The sequence below is a fragment of the Malurus melanocephalus genome, unplaced genomic scaffold (genome assembly GCF_030028575.1).
Source record: "Malurus melanocephalus ecotype Western Australia unplaced genomic scaffold, MMel_1.1 scaffold_178, whole genome shotgun sequence".
NCBI lineage: Eukaryota > Metazoa > Chordata > Aves > Passeriformes > Maluridae > Malurus > Malurus melanocephalus.
The window spans coordinates 1044861-1064422 of NW_026623410.1; the positions used below are offsets into that span (position 1 = coordinate 1044861).

Sequence of the window (19562 nt, forward strand, 5' to 3'; positions counted from 1 at the left end):
GGGGATGTGCGGAGACGGGGCATGTGAGCTTCGGGGTGGTGGGGGCTCGGGGGCTGGGGCAGATCCGGGGCTGGAGCAGGGTGCGATGGGTGAGCGCGGCTGGAGCACAGCAGCCGTGGGGCCAGGCCCCGGGATGGGGCCCGGCGTGGAGAGGCTGCTCGGATGGGGGGTCATGCGAGGTTGTCGGGGTGGGGACCCGGGAGGAGCTGCTGAGATAAGGAGCACAAAGATGGGCAGAGGCTGCTGGTAAACCAGGGGGCTGGCGTGAGGCACGTCCTGCAGATCTTGGCCTCCCCTTCCACTCTTGCTGTTTTGTTGTGTGCTTTCCCATTAGTCTTCTATTCAGGGTTGCGCTCCTGTCTGATTGTCCTTTGTTTTGGCTCACGTGAAGAGAAAGGAGAGGCAACGGGGTTTGGGACTGTGTTTTATGGAATATAGACTGAGGGTGGTCTGGCATGAATTTGTGCTCGGCCATTTTCCTTCATAAAAGCTGTTCTGTGGAGCTTCCTTCTCCCCAGGACTATGGGCTGTACAGGAAGATGGTTTTGTGGAGTTCTCTTCTTTTCAAAATGCTCTGTTTCTTGTGGAGTTCTGCAAAACCGAAGTAAAGTAAATAAGAGAAAAAATATAGCAAAGGTGGCCAAGCCATCCTGTCTGGCTGGTCTCCATCAACAACTACTTTCTGTTTTTTCTGCTGTTCTGGGCCTACCCTTACTTTTTGCCCTGAAAAATGCTGCTTCTTTTGTCACATTTGTACTTTTTTTTTGGTCGCACCTGGTTTCATAGAGGTATAAGAGGTGACTCTTGGCTGTTTCAGCTTTGTGTCTTGGGCTGCCCCAAGCTGATAGTGTGCGTGTAGCATTTTGCTGGTTTGGAGATGCTGAGAGTAGTATGGTAGGCACGATGAGTTGTGGAAATTCACCCTGGCGTGACTTGAGAAGGGAATTGTTTCCTGGAAATTTTTGTTCAGCATTGAATGGCCAAGTCTTGTGGGGAATCTCATCTCTTTGCATTTCATATTGCTAAATCTGTACTGTGCATCCCACTGAGAATGGGAAAGAACCTCTGGAGGTCCCTAGATTGACCTCCTGCTAGAAAATGTCCTGGTAGATCAGCGTGCTTGGGGATGTGTCCATCCCAGGCTCTGAGAATGGTTATGCCATCGTTACTTTGGGGCACTTTCCGGTGTTTGACCATGCTTAGAGAAAATACTTGTTTCCACGTGCCTGGATGGATTTTCTCYTGTTGTGGCTGAGGTCCCTTTCCCCACTATCCCTCATTCTCTCCCTGCTTCTAAGCTCGGCTGACTGATCCTTGAGGGATACCATTAGTAACCAGTAGACCAATGGGGGTTGTAACTGCTGATTGTGATCCTTGAAACTGGATGTTAGAGTTTTCTCCTTACCTTTGTCATCCAGTTTTCCAAGCATTTTGGTCTGAATGATGCTGTGGGAAACTTAGCATGGCCTTCGGCGTGAAGTCGTGTCCAGCACCCCCCGCTCTCCCCTCAGCTGTGGAGCCAGTCTGTTTGTTCCAGATGGGGGAATCATGTTGGTCAGGCATGRTTTGCCTTTGGAATAACCATTTTGGCTGGGCTCAGTTACCTTTTTGTCCTTCCTGCGCTTGGAAACAGTGCCCAAGATTTGCTCCATAGCCTTTCTGGGCAGAGGGCAAGGCAGCTGGCTGATAGCCAAGGTTACAGTGCTCCGTTGTGGTCCATATGGATGAAGTCTTAATTTGATGTATTACCAAGATCAACATATGGATGGATGCAGCTGYTTCTGTGTGAGAGCTCTGTTCAGCCTGAGCCCAGGAGTGTGTGTTATCGAATTGTTTCTGACCTCTGGTGCTGCTATCTCCCACTAATGGTTTTGTGCACTGAAGTTGTGTGTGAACTCCAGGGCAGGATTAAATCCGGAATGGGATTTGTGCATAGTCATTTCATAYACTTCTCACTGGAAGACAAACACTCAGCAGATAATCTCTTATTACACTTGTGACTACCGGATGTGCCGTGTGAACTCCAGACCTAACAGCTGCCAAAAGCAGCTTGCTCACTACAGATCAATACTGCTCCTGGAAGCGTATGTTCACTCAGAAAGGATGGTCACTGCTTTAGGCCTGGTCATGAAACACCACAAACTTTTGTTTTCAGAAGCCATGGTGGGTTGACAACAAGAAGACATGAAGTGTGGTGTTCTCTTCATGTGTTCCTTGGTAGAGGAGCTGAGGAGCCTGCACTGTGGGGGCTGAAGTCTCCCCTTTGTGTGGAGTAGCTCAATGACCATGCTGGGGGGGCTTAGGAGCTGCCGCTTGAACGATTGTCATGTTCTGTGGATGAGTTGATTGGTGGCATCCAGTTCCTTGGAGAAAGTAACTGTTTCTCCTGGGTCCTGCCAAGTTTCTCCTGGTAGGTTTCTGATGGGGACGGAGTTGGTTTTCTGTACAAATGAGACTGTTACAAGCTAGCCCAGTTCAGGGGGGATGTGAAACTTTGCAAATGTGTAGGGAAGAAAGCCAGGGTATCAAATTCCGAAATGAAATGGGTGATTTTAGTCGTTGGCCAGAAGGAAATCCTGGAATCGCCTGCCTCCAGTGTAGCAGAAGTGAAGATTTTTTTAACRGCTGCTGTACAGCAATGAAACAAATGGCAGCATGAAGAAAGTGGACTGTTTTCACTTGGAAGGAGTCATGGCGGGCTGGTTTGCTTCCTCATGAAGAGGACTGGCAGCATGCACGATCACAGACCATAGGGGAATGTTGGATAAACASCAGATCTGAGAAGCTTGGGACTTCYGAGCTGGAATTTGGGGCCTCTAATGAAAAAAAATGCACGTGGGAGAGAGATGTTCATTGTTCTAGCTAGTGCCAGGCTCCGCTTTCAGGAGAGTGCTSTGTCAGCTGCCTGGAAGAGAACAGGTCATCTTGGTATCAAGAGACTTTCCAACAGCTATTCTGTCTCCGCCTTCTCCAGGAGAGCTTAACTCTAGTGCGACAAGTATTCCTTTAATGGTGGCAATTGAGCGAGCCCCACTGCAGGTTTATGCCCCTATGGCATTCCCTTGATGCAGTGAAACAATTATTTTTTTTTATTTCCATCTTGCACTGATTTGAGGAACTTATTTTTTTTCCACCTACCTCCTCCTCACTTTTTGTTTTTTCCTGGATTATTTTTAATCATGCATCAGCTACCCAATCTGGTTCACTGTGGGACTGTGTGAACAGCTGAATGGGCTCAGTGGGAGGGCAGGGAACAAGGGGATGGGGAAAGAAAGGATAGGAAGGATGGAGGAAAAACTACAGAAGACTACACTTTTGCTGAGACAAATGTCCATTTATGCTTTTAGGTGGAATCTTTCATGTGTTTTTGACTTTTTCAAGTTACCCTCTTATTTGGGAGCATGCTTGGCTACAAAATTATCACTGTTATTGAGTCTGTGGTACATTTTAGGTGTGTTTAACTGACATTGGGAGATCTGATCTCAAGTCAGGCAGGCACAGAAACACTTGCTGCATTTAACACCCTTAAAGTGAGGGAAATGATGACCCGCARTGCCTGACATGGACACCTAAGGTTCACAGGAGCGTTATTCCAGTGTGCTGGATGCTGAAGCTCCAAAACTTACTTGGTACTATTCATTACTTTATAGCTGGTGTTGTCGTGTCTGCCTGTGCTGCAGTCATRTTTCAGTGTAGCTCCCAAAGTTTTTAATAATGGCAACATGACATCATCTCTCTGTTACTACAAGGTCCTACTAATGCATGGCTGGGAACATGGCTGGTTTGACCTGCCCCCRTCCCATTCCATACTCTCACCTGGCATCCAGGCTCTTGTGGCAGGCTACAGCTCTTCCATATTGCTGCCGGAGAACTGTGAGCATAGGGATGGTGCATCAGTCCTCTTGACATCACAATAATGTCAGTAATAATTATMTGAGCTTTCCTGGTAAGGAACTGAGAGCTGTTAATGAAGCTTGCATAGAACATGTTACTGAGCCTGAATCTGGAGCAAATTCAGATCATTTAATTGAARGATTACTTGTAAACCTTCTCCTGCTCCTTGCTTTGTTGTCAGTGTGTTTGTATTTTGGGTGGCTGGATGGCTTACTGTGCAATATCCTTGTTTTGGTGTGTTTGTTGGGTTTTTGTTTTCTAACTTTACAGGTAACCTGAGCTGAGAGTGAGTCTAGTGGAGAGAGGTATTAAATAACCTGTAAAGATAAAAATAAGAGCTTATTCTTGAAAACTACTAATAGGTTTCTATGGTCATTGGCCCTAATAAATTTAGGACAGCTTCTAGCTTATCACCTTTTAGCAACAGCTAGGCACTGGGCTTCTTCATCTTTTTCTTTCATTGTTTCTAGTTACACAAGTTTGTCTTGCATGTTTTGCAGTCTTCCTTCCCTTCCCTTTCCCCTCTCCCCCAGATCAGACTGCTTCAGTATTTGTTAGCCTTTTATTGGGAAATGCTGCATGGAAGAGAGTGTTGTCAGCCAGCTTAGGTGTGTTTGGGAGCTACAGCTGTGACAACGTTGTGGATTTGCAATAGCTGCAAACCATTTGCTGCTGRCCCAATGGAGTGACAGGACTAAGCTTGTTTCTGCCAAAGTGGGGGAAACTAGCTTCCCTCACCTTGCCCCAGCAGGGTGGTGCTCACCTCCTGCCTCTTCTTGTCTTTCTTGGCTGCATCTTGGGCCAGGTTGGTGTCACTGGTCCTTTGGAAAGTCAGCAGAGAACTGGAGACAGGTTTCTSCTGGGTTGGTGAGTTTAGGCAGTTCCTGGGCTGGTGCATGGGAGGCTGTGCCAGGGCAGCCTTCTGGGAGGGCTGGGATGGGGGCACTGCTGGAGGTTTGGGGAGTGGCCAARTCACTCCTTGGCAGTGCCCATTTTGCTCCCTGACAGCCTTCAGGCCTGTCAGTTTTGTTTGTGTGTTTTGCCTTTCAGTGGTCCTGAATAAAAGACACTTGATAAGAAATTGTGAAAAAGGCACTCTTAAAACTCTGAACTTGTTTTGTTTATCTTGTAAGRTTTTGGTGAATGCAAAAGATGTTCCTTTCACTTGCATCTGGTTGTTTTTCAAACAACTTTTGATGTTTAAGCATCCTGACTTTAAATAGAGTGCMTAGTCTCTCCCCGGTAGAATGAAAAGAGAAGGTGGTTGCTGTTATTTTTTTTATTTCGATTTATAAACAATGCCTGAACAATTTGGGATTGCTTGAAAGCAAAGGTATGAACTGTTGSAAATTGGCTTCTGATAGTTCTGGGCATCTGCTGGCAATGAGTAACGTGTGAAGTCAGGTTACTGACTTCTGCACCAAGAAAGGTGTTTTTTACACTCTATCTTGTTGCTTTTTAAGCACCTTTTTAGAAAAAAAATCCCAAGCAGGTAAGAGACCAAGCCCTGTAGCTGCTTTGCCTGAGTTTCCCATGATGTTTGGATAACTGGAACAATTGGGAAAGGTGCTATTGTAAGATATTATGGTTCTAGGTCTTTGGAGCTCACCACTATAAATTCAGCAGGCCTCCAACAAAGAGGCCCTGCTTCAGAGTGTCTCTGAAGGTCTGGAATGGTTCCTTKTCCCCTCTTTACTTGTAAAACCAGGTCTGGAAGGACCTGCAAAGTACTGGTCAAACTTTTGGGCTGTAGCCCAGCCCAGAAGGAACCATTCACATGTTCTTCTGTTCCAGCTCTTTGGCCAGACCACCTTTAGGAAGGAGAAGTGTTTCTGAGATAATTTTTGCTTGACATTGATCAATGAAGCAAAGCAAAGAAGTTAGTTGGTGGCTTTAAATTTGCAAGTGAAGGAAAGATTTGGACTTCTCTGAGTCTTTTACATGTGTGTTACTTGTGAGCTGTTCAGTCTTCATGGTGCCTGGTTCTGTGCATTGCCAGATCATGATCTCTATCAGATGTGGCTCATGGTAATGTTTCTGTTAAATTGCACATGATGTGTTCTGGTTAATTTGGGGACTTTATGCTTTCATGCAAGATGTAGGAGGACAGATGACACTTGACCAAGCATAAAGCTAGTGTGGCATGAACAGATGATTCATGATTTAGTACAGGGCTTGTCCTTAGAGAGTTAAGTTGTCAACATCTGAGCAAATTTGAACCAGCCAAGTGAGACCAWTTCTGTGGATGTTTCTTTTGATAGTGTTGATTTAAGATGTTTCTTTTGGTAGAGTGTCCATTTAAGCCATTGTTCCTGTCCTCTCCTTGCTTCCTTTGCCAGGCTTCACACAGCTTGGTGTGGCTGGGAGGCGGAGCAGGGCAGCGAATTGGTTTGGTTGGAGACCACAGTTTTTTGACCTGTGTGAGTTCCTAACTGGGTTTACCATGTGCTGGCCCCTTGCCATCCAAGTAGAGGCTGTCACAACTTGAGGGGGTGGCAAGAGAAGGCGGGGAATGAATCAGCTTCACTGGCACTCTTGTTTGAAGAAACATCTGCAGAAACGCTGGCAGGAGTTTACACTTTGTCCGTGTTTTACATTGTGAAGCCATGATGTTTCTGATCTGGCACTGAAACCTCTACCTCTGGGCTTAATATGTTGTTATACTGCGGCCTAAGCAGTTAACTCACATTGACAAACTGAAGTTCAGTGTTGCTCTTAAACAAACAAGTAAACCCAAACAAGAAACMCAACCTTTTTCAGTTTGTTTGTTTCTTGAGGGTGATGCCAAACATGGCGTCTCGTGTACTACAGAGGTTCTTGTTTTGCAGCTCTTGAGATTCTTGCAGGGAACATGATGCTAATTTCTTATCCTTTTCTTTGCTGCCCAAATATCTTTTGGAAAATAGTGTTTTTCRTATCTGTCCTTAGCAATGAGAATTACAACAGAACAGACTGTTTTCTTGGCTGCTACAGATGGTGATTGTTGTTAGGGTGTAGAATGAGGATACGACTCTTCCATTCCCTCTACCCCATCCAAATACTCCTCCATCATTTAAGGAACTCTTACTGGTTTCTCTGTCTGCTCAAGTGTTTCTCTGACTCTTCTTAAATGATAAATTAGACCATCCTGGTCTTCCCTTACAACGTGCCTTTGGGGAAAGGCTTTTCTTTTTTTAAGCCTGAACTATTTCCATGGTATTGACGCACAAAGAATGGCACTGGATGCAGCTGAAATTACATAGGCTCACAACTTTGCTACTGCAGAAATGTTTGTATGGCTGCATTGCTGGGAACTGAATTGGCAGAAGAGGCAATGCAGAACAGGCTTTGTGTCCAGAGGCCTTCACATCATGCCTAGATATCTCGTGTAAAGCACAGAATAAAAAAAGTGGTTCTCAGGAATGTTTTGTTTATACGTGTCCTGCAGGAAGCTGGAGGGAGTTGACTCRGTGAACCTGAGGTGTCAATGCCACATGCAAATGTGCCTTAGTTATAGCTGAAATATTGGGAGTGGATTAATTGAAATTGGTTTTCTTGAACTGCCATATAATTGATTTCTAACAGCAGAATTGCTTCTTTGTCCTCAGGGTAGTGCTTTGGAAGCTTAATTTTATTTCCAGGATTCTTGCACAGTTTCTTTTCAAGTCTTGTTTGTATAGACTTTTTATCTCCTKAAAGGTGGCATCTCTAGTAGCAGTTACTTCAGTGTGGCACAGTTTTTATCTAAGAGTGACCCATGAAGTACAGMTGACACCCATAACCTCTTTGTCAGAAGTACCAGCAGACTCCTCCTGTCCTTTGGTTTTTTTTCCCAGAGATGTCTGCAAGTGAAAACAGCCAACAGTGCTGTGAGGAACGGAAATAAGGATATTGACAATCTAAAAGTTGTGGATTTTCTTCCATGAGGTGGTTCTTCCCCTTCTTCTGTTCCCCCTAATTTGGAATTTTACGCTTTTACTGGGAAAGGTACCACTTGTATGATCTTTGTGCCTCATATGACTATGAGATCGTCAATCCCTAGGCTATTGCTGTGAAGCAGAATACCTGCCTTCTTCCTTGGCAGAGAGGGTAAATATTTAGGAGCACGCCTGGCCATCGTGAATCAGATTAGAAGTTAATTGAACCCAAGACCTGCCTTGAGCAGCACTGACAATAGAGGAGTTAAGAGGTGCATAAAAAAGTAAGRACTTTTGATAATTCCTCCAAACACATTGACTCTCCAGTGATTTGCTTTAAAACTTAGTCTATTAATTGTTTCTGAAACAGGAACCATTTAATATCTCTGTCTTACCTTTCTCACTTTCTGTTGTAGTTTTTGTAYCTATGTCTTTAAGGTAGGGAACAATGATCAGAACTTAATTATCTTTGAGACTTCTGTCCCTCTGTGAAATGTCTGAACAAAAGGTTCAGGAGTTAATAGGGAAGAACTAATGCATGGATAATGGAGTTGCATAAACCTTGTTTCACTAAGAATCAGGCAAAAAATGATATGAGATGACTGGACAGGAATTTTTCTTGCCCCCTCCCTTAACATGATAGAAAACAAAGAGCAACAGAAGACCTCTGGGAAGTTCCAAATACCATAATATTTCAGAGTTTAAACTGGATCAGGTATTCAACAGTTTGACAAAGCAAATTACATGGCATTAACTTTGAATTTATTTTTCTTTTTGCTTCAGAAAGATTATGTCTTACCTTGAGTAGATTTTTKTGTGGAAGATACTTGAGTTTTTGTTTGTAGCTATTACAAGTCCTTCAGAGTTTGGTGTTTTGATGAGGTTTTGTTGTTGTAATTACTCTTGCTCTAAGAGCTGGTATGGATAGACAACTGTATCAATTTTTTTATAAGTCTGTGCATAGTCTGTAGTCCTGTTACGTGCACCTTGCCATGAATTGCTTCTCCTTTGAGTTGTATATACTCCTTTGGGTAATATTGAACCCACATTTTTGGAGGCCTGTCAGAAAAAGTGATATGCAGGTTACATCTCAAATCAGCCAAGTAACATTGGCTGTCCCTTTCTAGTTCTGCACATTTGGAAGAAAATATAACGTGAACATTTTGTTTACCTTGTGAGTGTGTAGGTAATCCTTGCTCAAGAAACAAGAGCAAAGCTGGCTTGATTTAACTGGGGTACTTCAACTTACCCTCACTMAATTTAGTGATGGTTTGCTGTTAACTATAGGGAGGGGAGATTTCTGCAAGAGATGATGTTTGCTTTTGCCATGTCCCTCACTAGTTGGCTGTAGTTATTTCAGAGCCTTGTGTGCTTGGCATTTTCACACCTTTTTTAAGGAGTTGAGTRGTAGTGGTGGTGTTGCCCATAGCATGTGCTGTCTCATCTTCAGCTTGCTGCATCCAGTGTTTGCAGTAGCCTCAAAAACTGCTGTTCTGTAAATACAAATTGAGCTTGTGCTGACAATGTATCTTTAATACCTTTGTTGATCCTTGAAAGACATTAATTTGTAGATATCTGGTTTGTGTATATCGCCAGATGTATTAGACACCCTAATTCTTTTAACAAGAGAAAGAACTATGCATTTCTTGTATGTTCTTCTATGTAACTTGCCTGTTACAAGTTTTCAGTTTTGCCTTTCCGGTGATGAAAATGCTGTGCTGGTGAGGCTTTTGCTGTTGAAACTGTCTGCTTTGTAACTAAACGTTTAATCGGGTGATTACTGCTGTGAGTGTTGCTGTTTTTTGAACAGCCACAAGGCAGTAAGACCTAGGCTCTGCCAGGTGAACTTGCAAGACTCGTAGGCTGAAAGTAGTGTTTCGTCTTTAGCGTCCTCTTTCACACCAAGAGGGATTGTATTATCCAAAATGTAAAATAGTTGACAGTTTAGGGACAAGGCTGGTGAATAATTTGAAAACTGGAGCTTACTGAAGGAAACTGGCCCAAAGTTGAATTGGAGAGCCCAGAGTATGAAGAGGCACATATTCCTTGTAAAAGAAGTCATCAAGTAAGCAGGTCATCGTAAGTTTRTGCACTCTCTTGATGCTCATCTTTAATTCAGGGCAGCAGCTTTGTGGATTGGGGAGGGGAAATATTTACAACTATGAAGTTACTTCTTTATCACGTGTCTGGAAATGTACATTCTACCCAGCAGTGGTAGTGAGTGTGGCAAGAGGAAGGCTCCAGCTTGCCTCATAAYCTGAGTACATCTGTAGGCTGATACAGTGCTTGCTGTGTAAAATTTTGGGGGTAAGGTAGGGAGTGTTCAGTGGGATCRGTCCTCAGAAAGCACTTGTAACTTGAAAGGGAAGTGTGCATTGGGAARGATAAAAATACTTTTGGGCATTTTTGCAATTTGATCACCTAAAAGCCCATAAGGTTATTAGGTAGCTCAGACATGTCTAATCTTATAAATATATGACCTCTAGACAGTGTGTATTATTTATTTTGCTGTACCCCCTCCTGATTTTCTTTTCCATGGCCTGATGTAGRCATAAGCAACAGCTGACATGAAGAAGGCAGAGGGAGAAGCTCTTTTACAATAATGTCTTAAAAGCATACAAGAGCCAAAGAAATTCTGTTAATTGCTAATTGAGAACAATTATTTTACTGCCTTTATGGAAAATTTCCATCTTCTGTGGTCTGTAGGCTGCCATTCCAGTTTTAGCAGCTGTGCTGTTGCAGGTGTGCTTCTGTGTGTTCTAGCAGTTCAGTCTGTACCTGTGTAATAAAGCATTGCTTTCTAGCAAGTTGGGTAGTGTTGTTAAAAAGGTATTATGGGATATAAAGGCTGGTTTTTTTTTTTGATAGATTTATGTATGTGGGTACTTGTGCTCTATAATGGCACAGGCAAGAGGAAGAAGTACATTTTGGGTTTGTCAGAAAATGATGATCTGTGTGATGGTTTTCATTGTCTTTTGGTATTTTCACACTCCACAGTCATTGTTGTAGCCTGATCACAGGTAATTATAATGTACATGAGTGATGTCATTAATTATGATCATGGTGTGGATGCATGGTTGATTAATTCAGGGATGGTGAGCTGAAGCTCCMAGCTGTTGTGAAAGTGTGGCATTGAAATTCTCTTTAGGTGGTTGGGTGGTGAGGGGTTGCCTTCATGGGCTTTTTATGGTGGTAAGAGGGCATGTCATGCATGTGGGATGCAGAGCAGTTTTAGACTAGTCCTTTTCTTCAATTTTGCAAGTAGGAAAGCAAATAAATCAGCGAGGATAGTCAGTTGTGTTTGAAGGGTCTGACTTATTTTATTTGCTATCAGGCTCTACTTTTCTGTCCCTAGACTTTATTTTTGTTTTAGTGAACTCTTCCTTCCTGTTCTTTGCAGGAGAGGAGACGTGTATCTCCCTTTTGTCTAGAGATTTGCTCATTTTGTCTTCTCCTTTTGCAGCCCAGGGTACAGAGATCTGGCAGTTGGGCACATACAGGGTATCTTCCATTGACAACTGGATTGTTKGGAGTCTGTGGAAGGTTTTTGTTAYTGTGTGTGTGCACATGCATCTGCGATTGTAGGTACTATGCTGAGAGCAAACTGGGAATAATTTTAGGTATGCACTTCCATGGCATAGGAGGAAGCTGGAGATAGAAGTGGAAGAGCTACTCAAGGAGAAAGGCAGTGTTTTAGAGTGTAGGGCCCAGTGGTGTGCCTCCTTTAAGCCTCCTGYGCAGGAAACCAGCCTTCATGGCCGTTGCTGCTTGTGGAGCTGTTTTAGAGGAGTGTTCTCACCAGCCCAAGCATAAGTTTGGAGGGTGTTTTGTTGAACTTGAAATTTCCACGTTGCATATGTGGAACAGGAATCTAATTTTCTGTGCAGGATAGCATTTTAATTTTAGTTCTAGCATTTAAAATCTCTATGAAAAATGCAAATTCTTTCCCATGATCTGTGTTACTCTGTGTTATGTGATTTGCTGTGTGCACTGCATTACTTGCAGAGGGGAAGAAGCCCTTTTCCAGGTAATTTGAGCAATGGGAAATAGGTCTCCATTAGTTGCATAGCTACTGGTGAAATGCTTAACATAGTTGTGGGATTAATCTAAAACATGGATGAGATGTACTGGGCTGTGGATTTGATGTGATGAAGTCATCAAGCACTGGCCTAAGAATGCACCTGTGCACTGTCACGTGTCAGCTCTTAAGCATCCCAAGGATCAGGTTTGGTTCTCCCTTTCTGCCCACAGTGTGCAGAACCTGGTGGTTCCTGTGAGCTTTGTTTGCAGTTATTGGTCACACTGTGGGTCTGGGGATGCTCCTGCTGCTGAGACAATGTTGGGGGTTTTATTWTTCAGTACTGTTGGTTACCACTGTGAGTTGTCCTTTGGTAAACCATTCATCTGTGATAAGCTTTCTTTAAATCCATGCCAGATTTTACAATCAATAAACTGCAGTTAGGTGAAAAATTGAGTTAATGTTCACTTGAGGTATAAAACGTGTCTCTGAGAATATATGCGTGTACATGCACACAAAAAAAGCTGATTAGAAATGATGTGAACTATGCACATTTGTAACAGCCACCTGAAAGCCATGGGATTAAAGACAAGGTTATATTTTCAAGACATAGATTGACATTTCCTTTAGTTTTAATTTTCAATTTTCAGACACAGTGTTTACAAAAGTATTGTTTTTTTGTGTCTGCCTCTGCCAAAGTACCTGAAGAGAGGAGTAGCTGGTTGTCTTAGGTGTTTTTTGGGGGCTGGAGGGAAAAAACACATCCTTTGCTCACATATTGGAGACTTCCAGTGGGAGGTGGCCAGAGAGCATGGAGGCACCTCAAAGCTTCAGCATCCTCTGCTGCACTGCCCTTGTAGGGCATGGGTGGTTCTGCTGTGGGAGAAATAATTTCTCTTTACTCTGCTGATCAGTCAATTGCTTAATGCCCACCATTGTTATTTCAGTCAGCAGTTGTTATTGCTGAAGCTGCCAAATATCTGTTTGGTTTTGTGACTTCTGGTAGAGTTGGTCATAGTAATGTTGATCTTGTTGTTTCCTGTTTGATGTGCTGCACAGAGATGGTGTTTGGGAATGGAAATTTAGGATCTACTTAATTGGATGTTTTAACCCATTTCTGTTACAAACCTRCAAAGTTTTTCTAGAAACCAGATGTCCAAACTATATTCCTTGCTTGAGATCTTTCASCAGTTTAAAGCCTGAAAGGATGTGATACTTAGGAGGAACTGACTGTTACAGTCAGGAAGAAGGTTTTGGAGTCACTCAAGTGTGTGTTAATGTGTGTGAAGATGGCTGTTGATTAGTTTGAGAGGTCTGGAGGACAAAATGCACAAAAATACCAAAAATTTGGTTTGYTGTTGCAGTGCTTTCTTAGCCCTGGTTACACTCTGTAGGTGGATAACCCAAGACTCATGCTGAGTATTGGCATTGAAACTCTTTGCTTGTCACTTCAGCCAAGACCATGTTGGGATCTTCATTGTCAAGGTGTCTTGACAACACATTTTTTGAAAAGACAAGAGCTTGGAAAATAGATTTGTTAAGAATTGCCTCTCTTGGAATTGTAACCCCTGGGATTCCTGATTAGTKGATGTCTCCTAAGACAGCCCAGTTCCGCTGAAGGGGCAAGAGGACACTTCAGTTGTTCTCAGCTAGTGCAAGCAGCAACTTCTGTAGTTTTTTTTTGCCTGGCAGTCACTGCTATGCTCTTGTGTCACACGCCACAAGTAGGTGGGTCTGTAAATCCAGGGAGACCTGGGGCTGTAAGCAGCGGTCTGAAAAGATGTGTCTGAAGCTCGGGTAGTGTTACACAGGCAAGTGGAAAGGCTGTGACCGGTAAATGCTCTGGYGGGTCACTCTGGAGATAAAAGGAGACTCCTTAACTCTCCTGCTGCAGTTTTTTCAGGARCAGACCTTTATGGGGATGTCTTCCTTCCTCTGGGCTGGGGAGAAGGGAACAGTATCTGTTCTTCCGACAGCCTTTTTGGCAGAGATTTCAGGGAGATTGAGGGTAGCAGCCTCAGTAGCTTCCCTATTTACAGAGGGCAAGCACTGCTAAACACCCGTTCATCCCTGTGCTAATGTAGGCATTGCAAAGGATCACCCGGGGCGTGCCCGGGGGCTATGGGTGTTTTGCTCCAAACACAAATGAGCTGGGAAATCTGGAGGGAAATCGTTTTAGATAGTCCTGAAAGGAATTGTTGTCAGATCTGTATGCAAGGTCAGCACCTTGTCAGCAGGGAGGTGGATTCAGCTTTCTCTTTGCCTCAGTTCAGGCTTAGGGTTTCGCTTCTGGAGTATTGGGAGCGAAAGGCCAGTCCATTCAGAACTCCTGAAATTCTGTTGTCTCAAGGAATGCTTAAGCTTGGAGCTCAGTAATACCAGATAATATATATGGCACTTACAGATGTTTCTGTGATTTGTCTGTAGGCACTACTTTCAGTAAAGAACTCTTGTTTTTTCCTATAACTTTAGATGTTTATCCTGCTTGAAATACACAAGTTTTACTGACCAATCTGGACAGCTATATGGAGTTTTGTTCAGGGCATTCTAGGATCATGTAAGTGTAAAAAATMAGGAAGCAGAGAAAAAGATGAGAGAGAGAATGAAACTATTTGTATTCTAAGTAAATGAGCTATACTTGTAAACTGGAGAGGAAGAGAAGGATCACATATTGCTCATGAAAAGTGGCTGGATTTTCCTAAGAGGAAGCAAGTGAAGACAACACTGTGGTCTTAAGTGGAAATAATCTGATCAGAGAGAGAAGGAAGAACACGTGCTTTGTTTTYCAGGCTGATAAAGGTTTTGATTCGATTTTTAGCAGTTCATATTTTAAAAGAATCTTTTTTCTTTTTGTCAGATTATGTCTACTTTGAAAATTCTTCAAGTAACCCCTATTTGATACGAAGAATAGAAGAGCTCAATAAGGTAAACATTTTTTTCCATCAAGTCTTTGAAGTTAATTGAATTTATGATCTGCTTGATTTGATTAAAATCAAAACAATTCTTTAGCAGCTCTCTGGTAATTAGAAGCTTAAAAATACATTTGTTCTCTGATAATTTTCTGGAATGCTGYAAGACCTTTTGTTCTCCTTTGGTATGACAGGACTGGATGTCAATCTCATGTCATTCTCAAGGTGATTATGTTCACCTTTAGGGCAGGAGGTTTCTGTAGTTCAATTCCATGCCAGGATCATGGGATATAAAGAAAATATAGGAGTTTGCCTAGAGGATGGAGAGCTTTAATKTGATCTTTCTTGGGGGAAGCCCTTGCTCAGGAGATGGGTTTGCAGTATTGTCTGCTTGCTCAGAATTTGTGTTTRCTGGTTGTCCTTTGGGCCAGCGTACTCTTTCATCTGCCAAATTCCCTTTCAATGGATCGAAAAGGGAAKCATGATGGCTTCTATGGGGGAAGCCAGCTGAAGTTCTCAGAGCTGGAATTTGACCTAGTTGAGGGGGGAAGACTGTTTTGAAGCCATTAGCTGTATCCTAAACATGCCACRTGGTCAGGTTTAATACCAACATTATCACAGCCCATGGAAGGAGTGTAGCACTGCTGGTTTGGATTTGAATCTATGTTAASTGACTAATATCAGGTATTTTTCTTCAGCCACCAGTGAGGGAAAAGCATGTAGTTGTCAAACAGTTATTTGGAAGAGAAAATGTATCACCTTCATGACAAATACAGAATCTGAATGCTATGACATCCTTGTAACCCCATGTTTTTAGTGGAGGTCTTTTGCAGAAATACCTCTCTTGCCTTAAAGAAACATGAACGAGTTCTTAAATATTCCCAATAGATCCATATCCATGAGATCACTATCTGTATTCCACCCATTACAGGGTGCAGACTTGTTGATCACTTTCCTGGGAAGTATTGTTTTCCCCTCTTGTTCTTCCTTTTCATTTTTCCCCTGACATTAAAAAAAAAAAGATGCATTTTCAGCTTGGATCTCCCGTCTTGGTTGCAACTGTTGCTTGAGCTGTGATTTCTCTGACCTACACTTGAAAATGTGTCTTTCAGGGTGAAATGAATCCTAGATCTTTTATTTCCTTTTTCCCTCAGTGTAAATTAAACTTTGGCAATTAAATAAATCAGAKAAGTTTACATTGAAGTTGTCTGTGTTTGAACAAGATGGTTCCTACCTTTGTATTTCAATTCCTCGGAATTTAAAAGTTCTGAATTATTTAACAGAAGAGGGTAGAAATTCTGAGGGTGGACCAAAAACTTTTGGTCTGTAAGGGAAATATTTGTGCATGTATGTGGTATCTGATATATTTGTTTTAATTTGTGTTAGGAAAACTGGTATTATGAAAGTTGAAACTTTTCCTTCATTCACATCTTAGAAACAAGCATGTACATAAATTTTTATTCMGTTTCCTTGTGGACACATTGCTGGYTCACTGCCCTTTTTTGGAGACTTCCTAGCAGAGAATTAYTTTCTGAAACTGCCATCATGSTTTTCAAAGAGTCTTCAGTAGTAGGATACAGCYCTTAAGTTACTTTTGCATTATGTGATTTATTTTAGAGGTAGTAAATTGGMTGGGGCTGTTACAAACTGTTTATGWCYYCTAGATTTTGTAAAAAGCCCATTGCRTTGTTTGACAGGTGCCATCTTACAAATAATTGATCACCAATCTCATTCTAAGCGTTTTAAGTAAATAATCTTTCAAAAATTCAGTAATTTTTTTGTATGTCGTCACTGGAATAGGGTTTACTGCCTGGTGCAGCTTCTTTGGTTCTCCTTCTGTAATGATTTTTTTGTGTGTTGCTCATTATTTAGCTCACCAGTGCTGTCAGAGAAAGAGAATCTTATGTCATTTCTTTAGCAAGAATAATAATGACTGGGTTCTTTCTTGCCTTCCTACTGCCCTGCGGAGTTTGGAGAACAGCCTAGGCCTGAATCCTGTTGTTACCTTTCACTTTCTTTTATTAGGATTTGTAAGATGCATTTAAGTTCTGCTTAATGTAGGCCACCACCTCAAAAGTATCCAAGTGACTTGTTARTATGTTGCCATTGCAGGTAAGTGTTTTTCTCACTCTTTGAAACATCTGTAACTTAAAAATGGTGATCCCTCAGAAACAATTGGGAGGCAGGGCCAAGCTGCCTGGAATTTTCACCCCCCTGGAATGGATCATGWAGTTCGTTAGGTAATGTGTGCAGCTGGAGGTGCTAAAAGTAGACGCTGTGTAGCTCTTGTGCAAAATCCCAAATTATTAATGAAGTTCCTAGTTCAGAGTGTACAGTTCTGCTCTTGATTAGTGGTCAGGYTTTTTCTTTTGTTCCCTGTTTCAGACTGCCAATGGAAACGTGGAAGCGAAGGTGGTGTGTTTCTACAGGAGAAGAGACATCTCAAGCACACTTATTGTGTTGGCAGACAAACATGCAAGTAAGCTGGTTTGTGTTCAAATGAAATTACTTCTGCACAAATTGTCAAACTTGGGTACAACTTTATATTTCAAGTAGCAGTGTCACTATTCTTAAATGTGTTTTTTCTGTACTCCTCTTTCTCAATTTGCATTGCTTGTTTGGCTAACTTTTCTSTSTYTYTMYMYCYCSCCCYYCTTMTTWTWTTWTTTTTTTTTTATTTTCCCCTTTCCTTAAACCTTTTAATACCTCATTTGTGTATGGTTTGATTGTGGTGGGGACAAGACAGAAGTTTTCAGGTTTGGCTGAGCAAAGACATCTTATTTGCTCCACACAAATGAATTTTTTAATTTTTGGGGTGAGAGAAAGTATTCTCCATGTCTAATATTACTTCTCATTAAGTATCTGGTTTGTGTATTAAAAAAAAACCTCAAACATTAATTGAGTAAATCAAATAGACCAATCTTAGGAAAGCAACTTGAAATATGGCCAGCTTGAAACCTGACTAACAGGATTTCTCTTTAAATTTCAATATTAATTCTTGTAGTGACACAGCTTTTGTCTGAACATGCTCAGTAAATACACTTTAAAACCAGAGAATTTGAGACTCTCCTATCACTATTTTGTATATTTAAAGCCCTTTTGTTGGGARAAGTAATGTCTGTGCTGAGAGAAGACTTGAAAATTAAAACTTTGTTTTGAGTATTTTATTTATGTTATGATTAAAAAAAAACATAAACCTAAACTATCCTAAAATGCAGCAGGTTGCTCATGCTACCTTACATCAGTCTGCCTTGTGTGTATGCRTTGTACAACTAATTCCTTGATTGAAAAMAAAMCMAAAAAMCCCTATTATTTTACAGAATATRTTARCTTRTGTTATAATGTGCTCCTCTCCCAGTGCAATCAGAGGCATCTGAGACACCTGGCTGAGTAGGGGTGGAAGCTAATTTCCAAACAAAAATTTGGTGTTACCATCCTATTTCAATTATAGAAAAAGTTTTAAAATGCAGCAACCTATTACATGATACTGGACATTTTATCTGAGGTGTTTCCAGCCTGACTCCATTCCAGTTGCCAGTGAAGATTAGATTTAGGGTTATTGCACCTTCCTCTGCCAGTGCAGCATCCCGCTTGTCCCATTCGTGTAAGGGGATGAACACAGTACTAACAAAACAGTCACCAAAACAGACACTTTCAAATGGAAAAAAARACAAAGCAGGTAGAGTAACTGAACTGTTTTCCCTTGTAAACAACAGAATGTGTGAGATGGAGCTGCTCAAACTGCTTAAAATTTAGCAAAAAGCATGGACAGCCATATGAATCCTTGTAATTCAGGGCACATACATAAATGAGAGAGAAGCAATCAGATATGGGCATGTCAGAACTATGATTTAGCTGGCAAGCATCACTGTCTCTTAATGTGCTTCTTGGTGTGTGTATCAATAGAGTGATCTGGGGATTGATTAAATCAGAGACTCGGTTTTAGCAGTGAATATAWTGGTTTGCTGTGTTCTCACTGCTCTAATTCCACTGGGGAAAACATGCAGCAAAACTAGTCCCTTATTGATAAATTTGAGTATTTTCTGTTGTATATTTGAGTCTTTCCAAATAATCCCTGCATTGCAACCATGCCTTGAAAAAAAGGTCATATGGCATTGAGAGGAGAGTTGGCWGTGTTACAGAATTATAGTGGCAGGGAAAGCTTTTTTGAGATCTCTTCAGTGTAGCAGTATTCATTTTATCTGAGAATCCTGAAGCTTAATAGGAGCTTCAMCATAAACAACATGACTATTGATTCCTTCCTCTGTGTCTCACTTCACTAGGTTTAGTAAAGGAAGCAGGTAGGAAGGGTTCACAGAAACATGTATCTGAGACCAAAAATGARAAACGTTTGAACCCACATAAATGCTCTTTGAACCTGCACATGCTGATTACTCTTTGTGATAAGAAATCTAAGTGATTTTTTTTTTTTAATGCAAACAAATAATTCATTGTTCATATGTGTTGTTTGAAAGATGGGAAAATTCTTCTGTAGCAATCCTATTAATAGAGCAACCAGAGACAGCTGAGTCTGCCTCTTAGGGTAAATTTCATTAGTAACTAACATTTTCTCCAGTATGTTTCTTTCTGGTGCAGAATAAAATTGCTACTGAATGACTTCCATTTATTTAGATAGCTATGCTGCTCTGTGGTTTCTGTTCTTCATAAGAAGCGGGGAGAGAGTAAAATTAAGCTTTTTGGACAGCCGTTAGTTTTTTACTCTGAAAAAAATCAACATCCTGCATGAGATAAGGAAATTAAATTTTATAGATGTTAAGATTCTGGTACAGATATTTCACACTGTCACTGACTTTGAGTTCATTTCCATAAAGTCTCCTGTTGCCT

General features: G+C 41.7%; 1 protein-coding gene across 3 annotated transcripts in view; it reads left to right on the forward strand.

Annotated features, from left to right (window-relative positions):
• Nucleotides 1-19562, forward strand: part of MTA1 (metastasis associated 1) — a 75193-nt gene that overhangs the window by 658 nt on the left and 54973 nt on the right. For all 3 annotated transcript variants that reach the window (XM_057372809.1, XM_057372811.1, XM_057372812.1), the window contains exons 2-3: nucleotides 14666-14733; nucleotides 17103-17196. In XM_057372809.1, the coding sequence (XP_057228792.1) occupies nucleotides 14666-14733; nucleotides 17103-17196 (162 nt within the window). The remainder of the gene's footprint in view (nucleotides 1-14665; nucleotides 14734-17102; nucleotides 17197-19562) is intronic.